Source organism: Mastigoproctus giganteus, chromosome 4, assembly GCF_048544385.1.
Source record: "Mastigoproctus giganteus isolate SK-2022 chromosome 4, ASM4854438v1, whole genome shotgun sequence".
Classification (NCBI taxonomy): Eukaryota; Metazoa; Arthropoda; class Arachnida; order Uropygi; family Thelyphonidae; genus Mastigoproctus; species Mastigoproctus giganteus.
In genome coordinates, this window is record NC_143578.1 from 165,788,365 (window position 1) to 165,807,341 (window position 18,977).

General features: G+C 37.6%; 1 protein-coding gene across 3 annotated transcripts in view; it reads right to left on the reverse strand.

The window, feature by feature from the left end:
- The window catches only part of LOC150087170 (transmembrane ascorbate-dependent reductase CYB561), a 209,050-nt gene that overhangs the window by 118,957 nt on the left and 71,116 nt on the right, over positions 1 to 18,977 (reverse strand). For 2 of the 3 annotated variants that reach the window (XM_090371863.1, XM_090371864.1), the window contains exon 1: positions 6,102 to 6,216. The exons of the other annotated variant lie outside the window; for it this stretch is intronic. In XM_090371863.1, coding sequence (XP_090227989.1) covers positions 6,102 to 6,120 — 19 coding nt within the window. In that variant the 5' untranslated portion in view covers positions 6,121 to 6,216. Of the gene's footprint in view, positions 1 to 6,101; positions 6,217 to 18,977 lie in introns of those variants that run through there. 3 annotated transcript variants of the gene reach the window in all.

The following is an 18,977-nucleotide window of genomic DNA, read 5'->3' on the forward strand; positions in this document are numbered from 1 at the left end:
AGCTTTCAGACTGGAAGGCATCCTTCATCAGTTGTGGCTGTTAATCTAAAATATAGAACTCTATGTGCATGCCATGGCAATCATGTATGATGAACTGCATGTATATAACAATTAGCTGTTAGAAAGGAAAGCTTGTAGTTGCAGCTGTAATGTCTGGGAACGTTGTGAATGCCAAACATTTGTCAGCCAAGAGGATGGTCATCTCGGTAATAGATGGACATACCATCCTCTGTTTCAGTTAAAGGAATTGCTACAGCATGATATGTGCCGTGACTCAAACCAGGTGTGGCAACAGTAATGGCAGGACCAATTAATAATCATGACATCACACCATGGGTGCATGCTCCATATCCACTAAACAGATAGCAATTTCAAGTTCAGAAACACGAGTACTGAGCCTCCTGCCAGTTTCCTCAACGTAGCAGCCAGTGCCGTCACAGCAGGAAATACGGCAGACTAACCCACTCTGCAAGCAGGGGGGAAACCGACGTTTTTACTCTTGAGACGAGGGATCGCAACTTCCTGCCCAGGAGTTGTAAACACTTTATCCCATGTGCTTTTAAAACTCTAGAAATCTAGAGTCATAATGTTTCTAAATGCACAGTAATGACTCCACCTCGACTGCCTTTATCTCGTTCTACCCGAACCTTCACAACAGATTTCTGGAGTCAAAGGCTCGTGAGATAAAGGCTTACAACTCCCAGGCAGGAAGTCGCAATCCCTCGCAAAGATCAGAAAGTATACTGTGCTTATTAATCAAATTTCAGAGGGTATACTGGTGTGTGTATGTATATATAGGGTTGTTAAAATTAAAGTATACCTATGTAGAGGGCTCTGGAGTGAGTTCTAAGGCTCGTACTAAAGGGAAATTTGGACAACAGGTACAATAAAGAATGTGCTCACCATTTATTGGGAAAAAAAAAATTAGTTACAAAATTTGTCACTGTATGGCATGTAACTATCTTAGTTACGATTATGCAAGTTATTGCCACAGCCCCACTACTCAGCTCTACTATACTGTATAAAAGCAAAGCAGTCTCTTCAAAATCATATAGTAGATGTTTGCCTGCACTACAGCAGCAATGCCAACAATGTTGCAGGAAAATGCACTATTAGTGAAGCTGTCCTATCAGAACAGCAACAATGCAGCTACGGCTATCAGAGAATTCCGTCATCAGAAGTGCATGAGGGGTGGACCTATGACTGTTTGTGCTGTCCGGAAAATGATTGCGAAATTTGAAACGACAGGACATCTTAGTGTTCGACCAGGTACAACAGACCACTCTCCACACACCTTTTAAATCTCTGGCCTCCACAGAGTTCTGTGTCACTCACAAAGAATGAAACGCAGAGATGGGGGAAAGCCCTGGTTCCGTCAGACAACTAACACACTTGTTTAACCAGGTACAGGTCGAAAACGAGTGGACTCCTCTCGTGTTGAAGATGTGGCTATGGCTGTCATGGATTTATCAAGCCAATCTCCATGTGGTAGCACAAGTGTGCCAGCTGTTTCTCGTGAAGTGGACATGCCATATTCCACTGTAAGGCTAGTAATGCGTCAGGTGTTGTGGTACTATCCTTACAAGATGCACATGCTACAGCAGCTAAAGCATCACCAGATATTCGTTTCACATACGCACTTCAGTTTCTGGCCACGAATGACAGTGGATATCATTTGGCAATGGAACATCCTTTGGAGTGATGAAGCCTACTTCTGCTTAAATGGACAAGTGAATATGCACAACTGTCGCATTTGGGCAACAGAAAACCCTCGAGTTATCCAAGAGGTTCCAATGCATTCTCCAAAAGTGAGAGTGTGGTGTGGATTTATGGCCATATTCATGATTGGGCCATATTTTTTTGAACAAGTAACACCGACTGGACCCCGCACCTGTTCCATCACTGGACAGTGATATTATGAAATGTTGGCAAATTTCACAATACCAGAGCTGCAACAACATGGGTGCATTCAGAATACCATATTCATGCAAGATGGTGTGTCACCCCACATCCACCATTGTGCCCAAAGATTATTAAGTAGTAGTAGTAGTAGTGACATGTGATGCAAGAAAGCAAGTGTATGAGCTTATGCAGCATCAGCCAAAAAAAAAAAAAAAAAAAACACACCATTCCCTTCAAATGCCTGTCCAGTTCCTCCTTAAATTTATTCAACCTATCAACTTCCACGACAGATGGAAGTTTGTTCCAGAAATTAACCACCCGCTGGCTAAAGGCAAATTTCCGCACATCTATTCTACATCTGTCTTTTCTTAATTTGAATTTATGCCCCCTTAAGTTCATAATCTGAACAAGTGGAAGGATCCCATCAGAATTCAGCATGCTCAACCCATTCAAGGCCTTATACGACTCAATCAGATCACCGTGCAGATGCCTAGTCTCCAGCCACTGCAATTTGCAGAACTTAAGCCTCTCTTGATAAGAGGATCCCTTCATTCCCCTCGCCAATCTTGTCTGGAGGCCTGTGTACAGGCCTCCAGACCTGTACACAGAACTCAAGGCGTGGCCTGACCATTGCCTTATACAGAGGGACAATCACCTCCTTTTCCCTGCTAGCAAAATTCTTATATATCATTGACAAAACTCCATGACCTGCCCTGGCAGCCTGTCTGCACTGCTCAGAAAACTTCATATCTGATTGCACAATTACTCCCAGGTCTTTTTCATTTTCTACCACCTTAAGTGTAGTACCTTAAGAACCTTAATAAAAGTACCACAGAGTTGGTACTTTTCTCTCGGGTTACTCCTACCCATATGCAGTACTTTGCATTTGTCAAGGTTAAACTTCAGTTGCCACTTCTTAGCCCATTTGCCCAAATTATCTAGATCCTGTTGCAGTAGCACACTGCCATTACTGTCTAACATTACTGTATCATCTGAAAACTTCGACACTAAGCCTGATATACCTTCATCAATATCATTGATAAATATACAAAATAACAGTGGACCCAACACCGAACCCTGTGGGACTCCACTAATAACATTAGTCCACAAAGAGCAGCACTCGTTGATTACCACCCTCTCTCTTCTCCCACTTAACCATCCTTTTATCCATTGTAGCAACTTACCCTTAATACCATTCTGCTCCAAGTTGTACAATAGTCTTCCTTGTGCAACAGTGTCAAAAGCTTTCCTGAAATCCAAATATACAATATCAAAATTATTTTTTGCATCCAGTTCCTTTGTAACCACATCATAGTAACCAATCAAATTTGTCAGACAAGACTTTCCCTCAACAAACCCATGCTGTGTCTGAATTAATAAGTAGCTGCTTAGAAGAAAAGTAATGTAAAGTCTGAAAGAGAAAAACTCAGATTTTTAGACAACACTTTACAGACAAACGGATCATCAGCCGTTGTTTCTAGACATCTTGGCCACCAATCTCCAGACCTCACCCCAAGTGGCTTCTGGTTGTGGCGGTTTTTTGAAGACCTAGGTGTATCGGGAAGGATGTCAAACTTTGGCAGATCTGAAGGACAGTATTAGACGTCATGTGCTGGCTATTCCAGTTGACATGTTACATTCTGCTGTAGAAAATGCTGTTCTTTGAATGGAAACTGTTGTTGACCAAAATGGAGGACACACTGAACAATTGTAGTGCTGTTCAAGTGATTTGTATTGCCACAGCGCCATATAGTGACAAATTTTATAACTAATTTTTGCTTTCCAATAAATGGCAAGTGCATTTTTTATTGTACCTGCTGTCAAAATTTCTCTTCAGTATAAGCCTGAGAACTCGCTCCAGAGCCCCTCTACATAGGGATACTTTAATTTTAACAACCCGTGTATATATATATATATATATTTAAATAATGGCTTAAAAGTTTAACATAAAATAAGAAAATAGATAAATAAATATTAAGCTATCATTACAGGCAGCAAAATGCACATCCTCCACATGGAGCCCAGATATATCCGATAGTTCAAAATAAAACAAAGTAGAACATACGCCAGTAGTATGTCAAAAAAAAAAAAAAAAAAAAATATATATATATATATAAGATAAATGAACAAATTTATTTAGTGCAGAATATAATATATGATAAAAGGTAGAAGCAAAGAAAGTACAGTGTACACTGGTAGCGAAAGGCTGTGATTACAAAAATTATGAAAGACTTGGCAATGTATTTCCTCCTTGGTCGTTTGTTCAAATTTTCACTTGGTACATATTCTTTCAATTATTACCCTTACTGAATTCTTTACCCCCCCACCCCCCCTACTTCGTTCACACAGCCTTTCGCTACCAGGGTACACTGTACTTTCTTTGCTTCTACCTTTTATCATATATTATATTCTGCACTAAATAAATTTGTTCATTTATCTTATAGACATTATGGCTGTAGGGTACTTTTTGCGATAGCAGTGTCCCTGAGCCATAACTTATTCTATTATACCTCTGTCTTATCTCTTTCTGCTTTCCTACATCTTTTCTATTACTTTATTATTATTATTATATATTTATATATATATATATATATAAATATATATATACATGCTATTCACCTAAAAAAATCCAGAGGGTATACGTCATATACCCGCATATATTCTCCACTACAGCCCTGTTCACATAGCTGCTGAAGAGACACACACAGTGTCAAAAGCTTCTGTAAGTAATTCATTTTATTTTATCAAAAGGAGGCGAAGTCCCCTAGTTTATAATAAAATTACTCTAATTTGTGATATTGTTGATGAAATATTTGTTTCAAGTATTATAATATTATTATTTTTGAAATGAATGATGCAAAAATAAATCTGTTATATATTTATAATAAATACTACTTATGAGAATAAAAACTACTTTAAACAGTTTTTTTATTTTTTTTTTTTTTTTACATCTTTAATTTTTATTCAAACATATACCAAAAATGTATTTTAAATGTTACATATATTTTTTAATATTTTAGGGGAAGGCACAATTTTTCATTCTTGCCTCAGGTACTAAAATAGCTCGCATGGCTCTGATAAAAAGTGTCCCCCTTTGGTCACATTTTATAACATTTCTAGTCCCTTCAGAAATCATTGCTTTGGCATGAAAACAACAAAACTAAACATCCTTTTCAAATGCCTTCAACCCCAGGGGCTCACATCTGGTGAGTATGGGCTTGGCACACACCCAGGATCTTGAGCTGGATATCATCATTCTTCTATTTGTTGGCGATTCCTTTCTGCTTCTTGCTCTCCCTCTCTCAGGGTAACTTGGGAATTTTTTTTGCCTCAGGCTTCCTTGCACCATATGGCTAATAATAATAAATCGTAATTTAAAATAGAGGGAAAAAAATCAAGTTTGTGTATACAGTAGGGTAGCCAGGATTTTTGCCAACATTCATAAAAAAGGGGCCAATTGTATAATGCGAAAATGCGCCACAATACCAGATTTCGGCGTCAGGGGGTACAATGTACCTGCTGACCCTACCCTGGCCATGCCACTGACTGATATAATAAATCACTTCCTTATAAACTATAGTTTTATCGCCCTATATCCTTTACATTTTTTTTTAAATGTTACCTGTCGTTTCCATACAAAATAAAATATGTATATTATTATTTTTTCGTTCATGTTTTATATGAAGCTTTCCATGTCTCCCTTCATTTTTGAGAGAATACTCTGTTCAGTGATCATCCTCGCTACCGTTTACCAGCTTGTAATACTACAAGTATGGGCTTGGCACACCCAGGGTCCTGAGCTGGATATAATCATTCTTCTCTTTCTTGGTGATTCCCTTTTGACTCTCTCTCTCTCTCTCTCTCTCTCTCGGGGTAACTTGGTATTTTTTTTTTTTTTTTTTTTTTTTGCTGGTGCTGCATAAGCCTCAGGCTTCCTTGCACCATATAGCTAATAATGATAATAATAATAATATACTAGAATATGCTCTGGCCATTTAATTCTTATGCGTTCAAAGAACTGTATCGCAATTTGTACCATGCAGACGCGCAGTCAAGGGGGACTGTCGAAAAAACATTTCCAGTACTGTATTCAGTTTAATCTATGTAATCATTCGTTGCATGCAGAAACTGCTGAGCAACAGGAATTTATTAATTTTACTAGATTCCATTAAAGTTCGCAAACCGATAAAAATCAGTACCTTTCTTTTTACCAACCATAACTTTTCTGTAATTGGAAATTGCACACAATACGTTTTAGTTTTTAGTATTTTAAAAGTATGTTCCACAGCATAACAATCTCCTTTTCTGAAAATATAATGCAATTACAACTAAATTTCACTCGTGACTTTCAATTCAACAACAACGCGCCACGCAAAACGGACACGTTTACAAATTAATTTTATGCTTACGGATACAACTGCATCATGTGTATACTCATAAATATGCGTAAGGATTATACTATATCAAATCTGCTTATGTATACGTAAGCAGATATTATACGCATGTAGTTACTTTATTTATATTTATTTTTTTTTTTCATGGGCACCCAAAACATGAAAGAACACTAAACCGTTCCCATTCCCGGTGAGGGGTGGACTTCCCCTAATGACCAACGCAAGTACAAGCGGCCACAAGTGCACTAGCGAAAAAGTAAATGAAATAGAAGAAAGCTTTCACCCGCTTCCTTCGATTTCCATTTCTGCTAAAACAACTGTACAAAAGGCGGTTATAATCAGCGACTACCCTACACCAGCGGAAAAGGCCAGGGTTCAAATCTCGTCAATGATGCAAGAACTTTTATCAACTTGTTTCACTCCGTCGCTGAGTTTGTTGGCCTTAGGCGTGGACAGCAAAACCCCGTCCCACGCCCAGAAACTCGGCTTTTCGTCCAGCAAAACGGGCGAATCTGCCAAAGAACATACGCAATTTATGGACATAATACACATGGGCATGGGTAGAATGAGACCGTTCTTGGGTGGCATAATATGATAGGGTGAGGGGTGTTTTTTTTTTTTTTTTTTTGGTATAACCATGAACCAGTTGAAGTTTTAGAAGATAGAAGGGTAAACTCAAAAAAGTTATGAGAACAGGAGTATAAAAATATAAAAATAAATAATGGAACAGATCATTTTGATAGCTTAATGTCATAAAATCACATAAAAAAACTTTAAACAGATTCTAAAATTTAATTTTTTACGTAGTGAGTGGAAGAAGAATGAATATCCAGCAAATCTAGCATGTTCAGTAATGAAATTTTTGACCATTTTTCGGAAATGCTTAAGAAATCCATGAAGGAATGACATGAGTGTTTACGAGTATCATCCAGTTATGCTACTGTTGCAAGATAATCGGCAGAGTTCAAAAGAGGACCGGAATCAGTTGAGGATAATCCAAGTTCTGATGGGCCATCTGAAGCAATCAGTTCTGAAACAACTGCCTTCTTTGAAGAAAAAGTTTTGAAAGCAGAAGAATTAAAGTTTCTCAATTTGAAAAAGTACTTAACATTTCCCATGGAAGCGCATTTTAACAATAATACATGAGCATTTGGGACTGTTCGAAGTTTGGCTCATTTAATCCATTCAAAGCTGTAAACATTTTAATCAGATCTCGCAGGTACCAAGTTTGAATGCTAAAATTTTCTCCTACTCTAATTATACACAAGCGATTGCCCTACACGTCCGAATTTAATCATGTCCAAATTACTGTTCGCAATAATTTTGGCCTTTTCAAATCCTAGCGCTATTATCCCCTACGCAAAAGATTATTTTTTTTTAAGGTCCTAGCCACTGAAATCTCAGGATATTAGGTGGCAGGACCTGCAGAGTAAATAATTATAATGCTGGTATACCTGGCCTGCTTCCATGGGGCTGGGTGCGAACAACATTGGGCCTCAGCAAGGATCCAGCGGCTAAATGGCCAGAAGAACACCGGCACATAACACTGTACTATATTTATACACTTTCCATACACACTTATACACTTATTTATATATATTTATACACTTATACAATATCCATACACTTTTAAATCTCTGGCCTTTCCAGTGAACTGGCACACCTACGATGAAAGCAACGTGGAGATGGGGGGGGGGAACCCCTGGTGCCACTTGACACTAAATACACTCTACCTAAACATCATTTTAGGTAGCTAACACAAATTAACAGTTTTTGTGTAGCACCGATTCTTTGCTGTAGGAGAATTTATAGTGTTTTCTTTAATTGTTGAACTCTTAACTGTGGATTTATATTAATCAGTAGTTTAATTCAAGTTTAATTTGTATTTCACCGTTATCTAACCTGTGTTTTGAGAAAGAAGTGTTTTTGGCTTATTCTGTGTGTTATAAAATTGGAGGGAAAATTGCTTGGATAATTGTCATTGGATTAGTGGTTAATCTACGGATTAACCTATTCGTTGATAAGTCGGGCATTAATTATTCTCAGAGTTGTATTGCTAAAAAAAATAGTACCGGAACTCTCGTTCTCCAGAATACTATATGATAACGCCACATCAACTGTACAGTAACTGAATCAGACTTCAGAGTTCATAGAACAACCAGTTCTAGCGTTCAACTCATGGCGAATCAAAATGCAGCGTTCGCACGCATCACAGTATATCTCATTTGTTGGATCTTTTTATCTAATACATTGTATTTTAGTAAGAAACGTTCAAGTTTCATTCTGAAATTTATATTTTTGTTTTTAAATAAATTTTTAAAGAAAGCTATTAATTTTAAAGATTACTATTAATATATATATTTTAGTAGCAATGGGTAAAATAGATATTTCTCCCTCCCCTTTGATTATGCCATTGTTTTATAATATTAGGTGTATAAATTTAATGATTTTCTATTGTGACATTTAGAAAAAGTACCGGAACGTCGTTCCTTTCCCGAATACACCACTGATTATTCTTAAAAGATATTCCAGGTTGATCTGAATTATTTATGTTACTGGGATTTATGAAATGGAATTGCTCAAAGCAAAAAGGTTAGTAGAGGTGGGGGAAAGGAAGAAGAGATTGGAACTTCCCTCTCTCTTCTAAATTTTCAAGGTTGCATAGTAATAAGCCTACAAAGAAGATTTCGGATAAATTATTAAAGGATAAAAATATTAAAGCAAGTAGTGCACCTAGTAATGGAGTTAGCAGAGTAAGGAGTACTGTTAATGAGAATATAAATCTTGATATTTCTGGAATTACTGGCTCTAGTTCCTAGGCAGGTGGTACAGTAAATGTGGTTTGTACAACAGAACAGGGTGCCCAGTTTGAGGAAGAGGATGTGGTTAGTGATTTAACAAATGTGTTGTCGAATGTTAAAATAACTGATTTTCCAGATAGTCAAGCAGAGGACGTTGTTTCTGATATAGGTAGCTTTTATTTGGAATCAAGTAGAAGAAACACTGCCATTAAAGTGCGTGAAAGTGAAATTATTGTTGCTGGCATACAGGAGCAGAGGCAGATATACCCGGATGTTTTAACTATTTACGAGTTTGTGACAAAATTGAAGAAAAAAGTTATCGATTACATGACAGGCGAAAGCAATAAAGTGACTAAAGCTGCAACTGATTTCTTATTAAACGTTTGGGTGGACATGGAGACTATTTCAACAGCCTTAGTTATTGACAATGAGCGCTTGAAAACAAAAGTTGAAGAAATGGAAGTACGTGCCAGTCTTTTTAATGATATTATACGACAGCCTTTCTTACCTAATGCTGTGGAACAACAAGGAACCTATACAGATAAAGTTAAGAGTGGTTTTAGTCCGTATCAACATGGTAAGCAGGTGATATTAAATAAAATTCCTATGGTTAATAGTCAGAGAAAGCAGGTAGTGTGGCAAGGCAGAATAATATGGTTATTTTCAGGGCTGAGGAGTCTTCTGATCAGTATAAGACAAGTCAAGATGTTATGGAGGTTATTGTTAATACATTAAAGGAAGGTTTCCGGGAGCTAAAAATTAGAAATTTGAGAACCATCCGGAATAAAGGGGTGTTAGTGGAGACAGATAATGACAACGATTTGAATAAGTTGATAGACAGAGGTTTTCTCTCATAAGGGTATTAAGCAGGATAAAGTTAGGTTACAAAACCACACCATTTTAGTTTATGACGTACCAAAGAAGCTGACTCAGGACATTATTATGGATCTTTATAAAATGAATTTTCTGGACTTTAGTTTTGATGAGCAAGAAGTTAGAGAGAGGATTGTATTTAGATTTAGTAACGATTCCAATGCCAGGTTCAATAATTGGGTTATTGGAGTAGCTCCTCACTTGTTGAACAAAATGATGACTAATGATATATTGGATATACTTCACACAAATTCAGGCGCTTTACAATAGTAAATAAATGTTTCAAATGCCTGGGGTATGGACACTCTGCACAGTACTGCACACACAAGAATGTGTCGTGTGGTCACCTCTTTGTGGACTGCCCAAATAAGAATAAGGATCTTTGCTGTAAATTGTAAGCGTAGAGAAAGAACTTGTGATCATTCATTGAGAAGCAGTGAATGTCCTGAGCATAAAACGGCACTTGAAATTGCAAGTACGCGTACTTATGATGAATAATTTCAGTACATTTAATATTAATGACAGGTGTCAATGTCACGCTGAAGCTAGGATATTTAAGCTAATACAGCTTAATGCTCATAGATGCCGTATGATGAAATTAGAAAGGTTGCTTCGGAAGAATGTATTGACATTTTGTGTATGCAGGAGCCGTACGTTGGTCCCTTTGCACATAATCATAAATTTGTTGGTTTCCCTCTTGAAGCAAGAGTTATAATCACAAATGAAAAACCTAAAACACCAATTATTATGTTTAACAGGCTTGTACAGGTTACTGTACTGTCTGGCTTATGCAATCATAATTCAACACGTATGCATATAAGTACTCCTAGGTTGAATTTTAATTTAGTATCCCTTTATTGCCCTCCAAATCAGGATATAGTTAATTCTATTAATTATATGGAAACGGTCTTAAGCGTAATTGGCAATAATAATTTAATTGTTGCAATGGATTCTAATGCTAAGTCTAATTTATGGTTTAGTGGTATGGTTGACCAGTGGGATCGCTTGATGGATGAAAGAATTTCATTCTTTCCAACAATATGTGTGTAGTTAATAAATCAGGACAGCTTTATACTTTCAATGTTCATGGCAGGTCAAATATAGATTTGACTTTAGTGACTCAAGGACTATCCAGGCGAATTTGCCATTGGCATGTGCAAACAGATTACACGAACAGTGATCACAAATCTTTAGTTTTTCATATTAAATTAGAGATTTGTAATGATAGTACAGATTTTTATAACTCAGAGTTAATTAGATTTACTTATAAGAAGATTAATTGGACACGTTTTGCCCAGGCCTTATCCTTGGATTTTTATAATGATAACGTGTTTTATTTAAATTCTTTAAATGCTGGTGAATATGTTCAGTTTCACTGTTTAGAGCTTTGAGTTGTGCCTCTAAAAGACAACAAATTAAGAGGCGTGTTGTAAGTTGGTGGAATGTTGAATTATCTAGGTTAAAGAAAGAAGTTTTTGCATGTAGAAAAGTATCAGAGGTACAGGCAGTGGGAGCACAATGAAGCTTTATTTTATCATGTTTGTTATAAAAATAAAAAAGGTTTATCATAAGGCTATATATGAGAGCAAATTAAGGACATGGAGAAATTTAATTGCTAATGTGGGCAATACATTATGTGGGAAAGAACTTATGATCATTCATTGAGAAGCAGTGAATGTCCTGAGCATAAAACGGCACTTGAAATTGCAAGTACGCGTACTTATGATGAATAATTTCAGTACCTTTAATATTAATGACAGGTGTCAATTTAAGAGTCACATTTAAGATCTGGAGTTAGGCTAAACACTGTGATTGTGAATGGTGTGGAAACTATTGATTGCTAACAACAGTGCAGGCAATAACATCTGAGTTGTTTCCATATGAGGTAGACGGGGGGAGTAGAAACAACAGAGCAAGAGGCTGTCTAATTTATCTTACCTTGGATCTGATGATACTGAATTATCTACTTTGGATGAGTTGCGAACTGTTTCTAAACAAATAAATATTTCTAAAACCCCGGGGCCTGACTCAGTTGAAAATGTTGCCATTCTCAAGTTGATCGAAATTTATCCTCATTTCTTGGTTAATTTGTATAATAAGTGTTTACTTCAGTGTATCTTTCCAGGAATCTGGAAAATTGGTTTGATTAAATTATTATCTAAGCCAGGTAAATAACTAAATGACCCAAGAGGATATAGGCTGATTTCGTTGTTGGCCAATCTTAGCAAAATGTTTGAGAGGCTGCTAGTTTTAAGACTTGGTCAACTCATGGATCGAGTTGGATTGATGTTGCCACATCAATACGGCTTTAAGAGAAGGCATTCTACGGAGGATGCTATTAATGACCTACTAGTCAGGCAATGGATAAGTATGTGTTAGTTACTTTTATAGTCTTTACTGGAGCCTTTGACATGGTATGGCATGGCAGTATTAAATTTTCTGTTTATATTCTGGCACGACAAACAAGTCAGTAAAGTTTACAATAAATCGACAATACAAATATTTATCGTATTTAGTAGTCACGGACTTGAACCCCGGTCCACTCAAGGAATGTGTGCAATGCACTCTCGCTCCTGACCACTCTGCTACATCAGGCCTGTTTGCATTAAGGGGAATACAGTGTCCAACATTTTTGTACAGAACGATACAAAGTTACCTAACCGGTAGGAGAATTATTCTTAAGTCCAAACATTTAAAGTTTGAAAGAAAGCTCTTGAAAGGGTGCCCACAGGGGTCTGTTTTGAGCCCACTTTTTTGGAATATAGTGCTCAATTTATGGCTAGATCAATCAATGGAAAATGTGCATAAAATTGATTATGCAGATGACTTGGGCTTATGTGTAACAGGTAAATCCAGTTCTGTGCTAGAAGCAAACGTGGCCCAGGTTTTAGATAGTTTAGTGCTATGGACTGTTCTGCATAAATTATGGATTTCCACAACCAAATCTGTTATGATGTTACTTAAGGGGAAATTAAATTACGGTCGACCACCCAAAGCTTTAATTAAAAGGATTCAGTTTACTTTAGTATCTGAAGTGAAATACTTAAGTATAAGAATTGATGACAGGTTATCGTTTTTTCCTCATTTAAACTATCTGCACGAAAAAGTCAAAAAATTCAGTTCAGCTATAATTCGGTTGACCAGATCAGATTGGGGATTAAAAAGGAGGGTTTCAAATTTGTACAATAAAGCAGTCTTTTTACCAATAGTTGCTTATGGGGCATCAATATGGTATTTTAGAGTTATAAATGTTAAATTTAAGCAGAAATTGTTATCTATCCAACTTTAAATGCTTTACGTTGTTGCTAATTTATGCAGAACAGCCTCGATCAATGCCATGGAGGTATTGGTTAGCCACTTGCCATTAGACTTATATATTATGTATCGGGCACTTTGCTATTATATTAAAAAAGGTGAAGACGTTAACTTCTTGAACATTACTCTAGATCTGACTATTGGTACGGCTGAAGCCAACAAAAACATGCTGACTGAACTGGTACATATCTGTCAACAGAGATGGGACAGCAGTGCAACTGGAGAGGTGATTAGATTATTTTTCCCTAAGGTCGCATTTAATTTTGATAATAAGCATAACAGATGGTTTTTTCCTATTATGGAAATATCGTACATTTTAACTGACCACGGGTCATTAATTATAAATTACATTATTTTGGCCTGGTAAGTTCTACTTTGTGCACTTGTGGTCAACTAGAAACTTGGAATCATATATTATATGATTGTTGTTTATATACTGAACATAGAGATAGGTTAAAATTAAAGATTAATAATTTAATTAGTGGTAATGAAAATGATTATATTGTCAACCAGGTAAAATTTGATGCTTTACAAGAATTTTGTGGAACTGTTTTCCAACGGAGAATACATCGAATTAGACTAATGCTTACAAATTAGGGTTTTTATTTATTAAGGTTGCTTGTTACTCACTGTATGTTGTATTGTATATTTTTTCCCTTTTTTTTAATTTGTTTTTTTATTTGTTTGTTTGTTTGGACGAGGGGTTGTTGGATAGTTCTCCCAGTGTCCGATTTTTTAAAAAATATTTCGTTTATTATTTATTTTATTTTTATTTTTATTTTTTTTTTGTGTTTGTAGGACATGGAGTTGCTGGATTGTTTCCCCCACATGTCTGTTTTTTTTACATATTTTATTTTTATTATCATTATTATTTTTTTTTCTTATTATTATTTTCATTTTTTATTTTATTTTATTTATTTATTTTTATTATTTTTTTATTTTCTTATTATTATTTTCATTTTTTATTTTATTTTATTTATTTTTATTATTTTTTAATTTATTTATATATTTTTATATATATTATTTATTTTGTTAGTGTTGTTATTTATTTATTTTTTCTTATTTTAGTTTATTTACTCAAAGTTTGAATAGCATTTTTTTTATTTATTATTATTATTTTTTTTTTTTTTTGTGGCTCCAGGGTTTGGGCGGCCTGGGAGTGGGATCGCTGGCACCCACCTGTATAGCACTACTTCCAGTGGGTGCGGGACTTTAGTGCATGAAGCACTGTCAGAATGGTGGAATCGGGCCTGGTTCTATGTACCTGGGGACGCCTATTGGTGCCGAATGTCCGGGTACCGGCTGCTCCCCGTTGGTGCAGAGGCCTCTTCCATACAGGCCCGTTTCGCAGAAGTTCTGCGCTAATTTCGCTTTTCAGGTGGAGATAGACGGAAGTCTAGGTGCCACCGTAGGCATGACGATAATAATAATAATATCTAAACATCATTGCTGACCAGGTACACCCTTTCATGACAACGGTCTTCCACTCTGGCGGTGCCGTCTTTCAACAGAATAATGCGCCATGCCACACCGTCCGAATTGTTCGAGACTGGTTCGCGGAACACGAGGAAGACCTCCAGGTGTTGCCCTGGCCTCCAAATTTCCAGACATCAATCCCATCGAACATCTGTGGTTTGTGTTGGAACAGCAACTCCGATCTGTGGCGTTTCAACCACAGACCTTACAGCAGTTAAAGGATCTGCTGGTTACGTGTTGGTACCAGATACCACGAGACACATTTAGAAATCATGTAGCGTCCATGCCTCGCCGGGTACGAGCTGTTTTGGCTGCACGTGGAGGACCAACATCATATTAGGTAGGTGGTCATAACGTTTTGGCTCATCGGTGTACACACACACACACACACACACACACACACACACACACACATGCTTGCGCATATATACACATATATACTGTATATACATATATAAATACACATACATATGTATGTGTATTTATGTGTATTTATTACATATATACATATGTAAATATATCTACACACACACATACCAGGTGGTTATAAAATAAGTTTCCCTATTCAGGAGAGTGTCGAAACGGTTAGAGTTAGCGCTGTGAAAATCAGTAGGTATGTCATTTAGGGTATGGGGAAGCGATTTGTAGAAGAAAAAAAAATTGTGGTTTCCCGTGGTGGCCACGGGAAAAACGGCGTTGCACATATGTAAAAGTTGTCATTTATTTCAAAACACGCTGCTTACGCAAATGACATCCTGTTAGATAAAAGCAGAAAGGCCAACGCCACCGTCAATAACCATTATGGCTCTTACAAAAAAGGAACGTGCTCTTTTGGTAAAACTGTTCTATCAGAATAATAATATGGGCTTGGCACACCCAGGATCCTGAGCTGGATATCAACATTCTTCTCTCTCTCTCTCTCTCTCTCTCTCTCTCTCTCTTACAAAAAAGGAACGTCGTGCTCTTTTAGTAAAACTGTTCTACAAGAATAATAATATGGGCTTAGCACACCCAGGATCCTGAGCTGGATATCATCATACTTCTCTCTCTCTCTCTCTCTCAGGGTAACTTAAATTTTTTTTTTTTTTTTTTTTTTTGCCTCGTGCAGCAAAAGCCTCAGGCTTCCATGCATTATATGGCTAATAATAATAATGATAAAAAAATAATAGTAACGCTAATGCAGCACTACGTGAACATCAGAAACTTAAAGGTTTGCCTAAAGGACCTTTGACGCCAGTGGAACTTCGAAAACTAATAAAGAAATTTGAAGCGACCGGGCGTGGGAGGTATAATTCCTGGCAGGGGACGACCACGTATCGGAACGGAGGTAGTGGATGAAGTGGCGGTTCCAGTGGTTAGAATGCAAAACACTACCAGTCAGCAGCGCCAGAGGTGTGTCAAGAGACTTGAACCATACTTGAACTATTGTACGTAAAGTGCTTCGAATAATTTTATGCTGGTTCCCGTACAAGATTAACGTAGTGCAAGGACTAAAGTCTTGTGATCAGCAACAACGAACAGACTTTGCTCTACGATTTCTGGTCGTATGGAACTTTACGATACATGGGCTCGAATGATCTTGTCTGATGAGGCATATTTCACTCTTCATGGGGCTGTAGATAGGGAACTCGTCCATCTGCTGTGCATGAAAGGCCACTACATATTGTCCATATGTTACAATATGGTGTGGATTCACAGCAGAGTTTATAATCGGACCATTTAACCCAGGGGGCTCACATCTGGTGAGTATGGGATTGGCAAACCCAGGATCCTGAGCTGGATATCATCATTCTTCTCTTTCTTGGTGATTCCTTTCTACTTCTCTCTCTCTCTCTCTCTCTCTCTCTCTCTCTCTCTCTCTCTCTCTCTCTCTCTCTCGCTCTCTCTCTCTCTCTCTCAGGGTAACTCAGGAATTATTTTATTATTTTTTTTTTTGGCTAGTGCAGCATAAGATTCAGGCTTCCTTGTACCATATGGCTAATAATAATAATAATTTTTCTTTGAAGAGTCTACAACCCATATCCCTGTAAGGAGTATGGCAACTAGTGCACGGTACTGCGCTCTTCTAAGAGATCACATTATTCCCACTCTGCAAGAAAGGCAATGATTGGAGACCGTAGTGTTCATGCAAGATGGTGCCCCTCCCCACATTGGTTGACAAGTGAAGGAACTGCTCCGTTCAACGTTTGGAAATGATGGCATCATTTCTAGAAACTTTCCGCAGCCTAATCAGTAGATCTCATTCCCTGTGACTTCTGGCTATGGGGATACCTGAAATACAGAGTTTAACGTGGCGGCATACAGAAGCTTGTAGATTTGAAAGCAAGCATTAAACAGCATGTAACCAACATCCCCTATGAGATGTTATGCGAAACTGTGTCACACGCCTCCTACGTTTTCAGAATGTCATCTCAAGTGAAGGAAAGCACATTTAACAATATCTGTAGATTTCTAAGGTCTGACATTAAAATCTAGTCCTAAGTTAAATATTCCATCTCATGTTTACAATGCCAATTTCTTCCCAGGTGGCAGAAATTAACTAATTTTTTTTTCCATTCTACAAATCGCTTCCCCATACCCTAAATGACATACCCCTCGATTTTCACAGCGCTATATCTAACCGTTTTGGCACTATTGTCTCCTGAATAGGGAAACTTATTTTATAACCACCCGGATAGACATACATTAACATTTGTAGAGGCATTTGATACAAGAAAGCAAGCTTATGCAGCATCAGCCAAAAAAAAAAAAAAAATAAAAAAAATAAAAATAACCACTTCCACTTCACCCCTCTGTTCGTTCGAAATACCTGTCCAGCTGAGCCTTAAACTCATTTAGGCTATCAACTTCCACGACAAGGGATGGAAGTCTGTTCCACCAACCAACCACCCGCTGGCTAAAGGCAAATTTCCGCACGTCTATCCTACATCTGTCTTTCCTCAATTTGAATTTATGCCCTCTCAGGTGATTATTCTGAGCAAGAGGAAGAATCCCATCAGCATTGAGCATGCTCAAACCATTCAAGGCTTTGTACACCTCTATCAGATCACCTCGCTGGTGCCTAGTCTCCAGACACTGTAATTTGCAAAACTTAAGCCTTTCTTCGTAAGAGCACCCCTTTGTTCCATTCACTAATCTTGTTGCCCTTCTCTGTACTCGTTCCAGCAGCTCTACATCCTTCTTCAAATGAGCCCTCCAGGCCTGTATACAGTACTCTAGGTGTGGTCTGACCATTGCCTTATACAAGGGAATAATCACCTCCATATCTCTGCTCGAAAAATTCCTATATATCATTGACAATACACCATGAGCTACTCTTGCAGCCCGTCTGCACTGCTCAGAAAACTTCACATCTGCCTGCACAACCACCCCCAGGTCCTTTTCATTCTCTACCACTGTCAGTGTAGTACAACAGAGTTGATACGTTGCACTAGGGTTGCTGTTTCCCATATGTAGTACTTTACATTTGTCAATGTTAAACTTCATTTGCCACCTCTCAGCCCATCTGCTCAACCTTTCCCGATCCTGTTGCAGCAGCATAGTGTCAGTAGTGTCCTTGACAACCCTGCCAACCTTCGTATTGTCTGCAAACTTGGGCATTAAGCTTGATATACCATCATCAATATCATTTATAAATACAGAAAACAATAATGGACCCAATACTGAACCCTGAGGGACTCCACTAATAACATTAGTCCACGATGAGCAGTGTCCATTGATTACCACTCTGTCTTCTCCCCCTCAACCACCCCTTTATCCATAGCAGCAATTTGCTTCCAATGCCACACTGCTCCAATTTGTGCAGCAGTCTTCCATGTGCAACAGTATCAAAAGCCTTTCTAAGATCCAAGTATATAATATCAAAGTTATTCCCTGCATCCAGTTCTTTTGTGACTGCATCATAGTATCCAATCAAATTGGTCAGACAAGACTTCCCCTTAACAAAACCATGCTGTGTCCGAGCTATAACTGAAGTCTTGTCTAGATGATCCTGCAATGCTTCTTTAACCAGTGCCTCCATTAATTATCCGGGAACAGAAGTTAAACTCACAGGTCTATAATTACTTGTGTCAGCCTTTGATCCTCCTTTGTGAATTGGGGTCACATTTGCACATCTCCAGTCCATGGGTACCTTCCCTGAGTCCAAGGAAGCTTTCATAATTATGGCTAAGGGTTTGCTTACTTCCATTGCTGACTCCTTTAATATAACTGGATA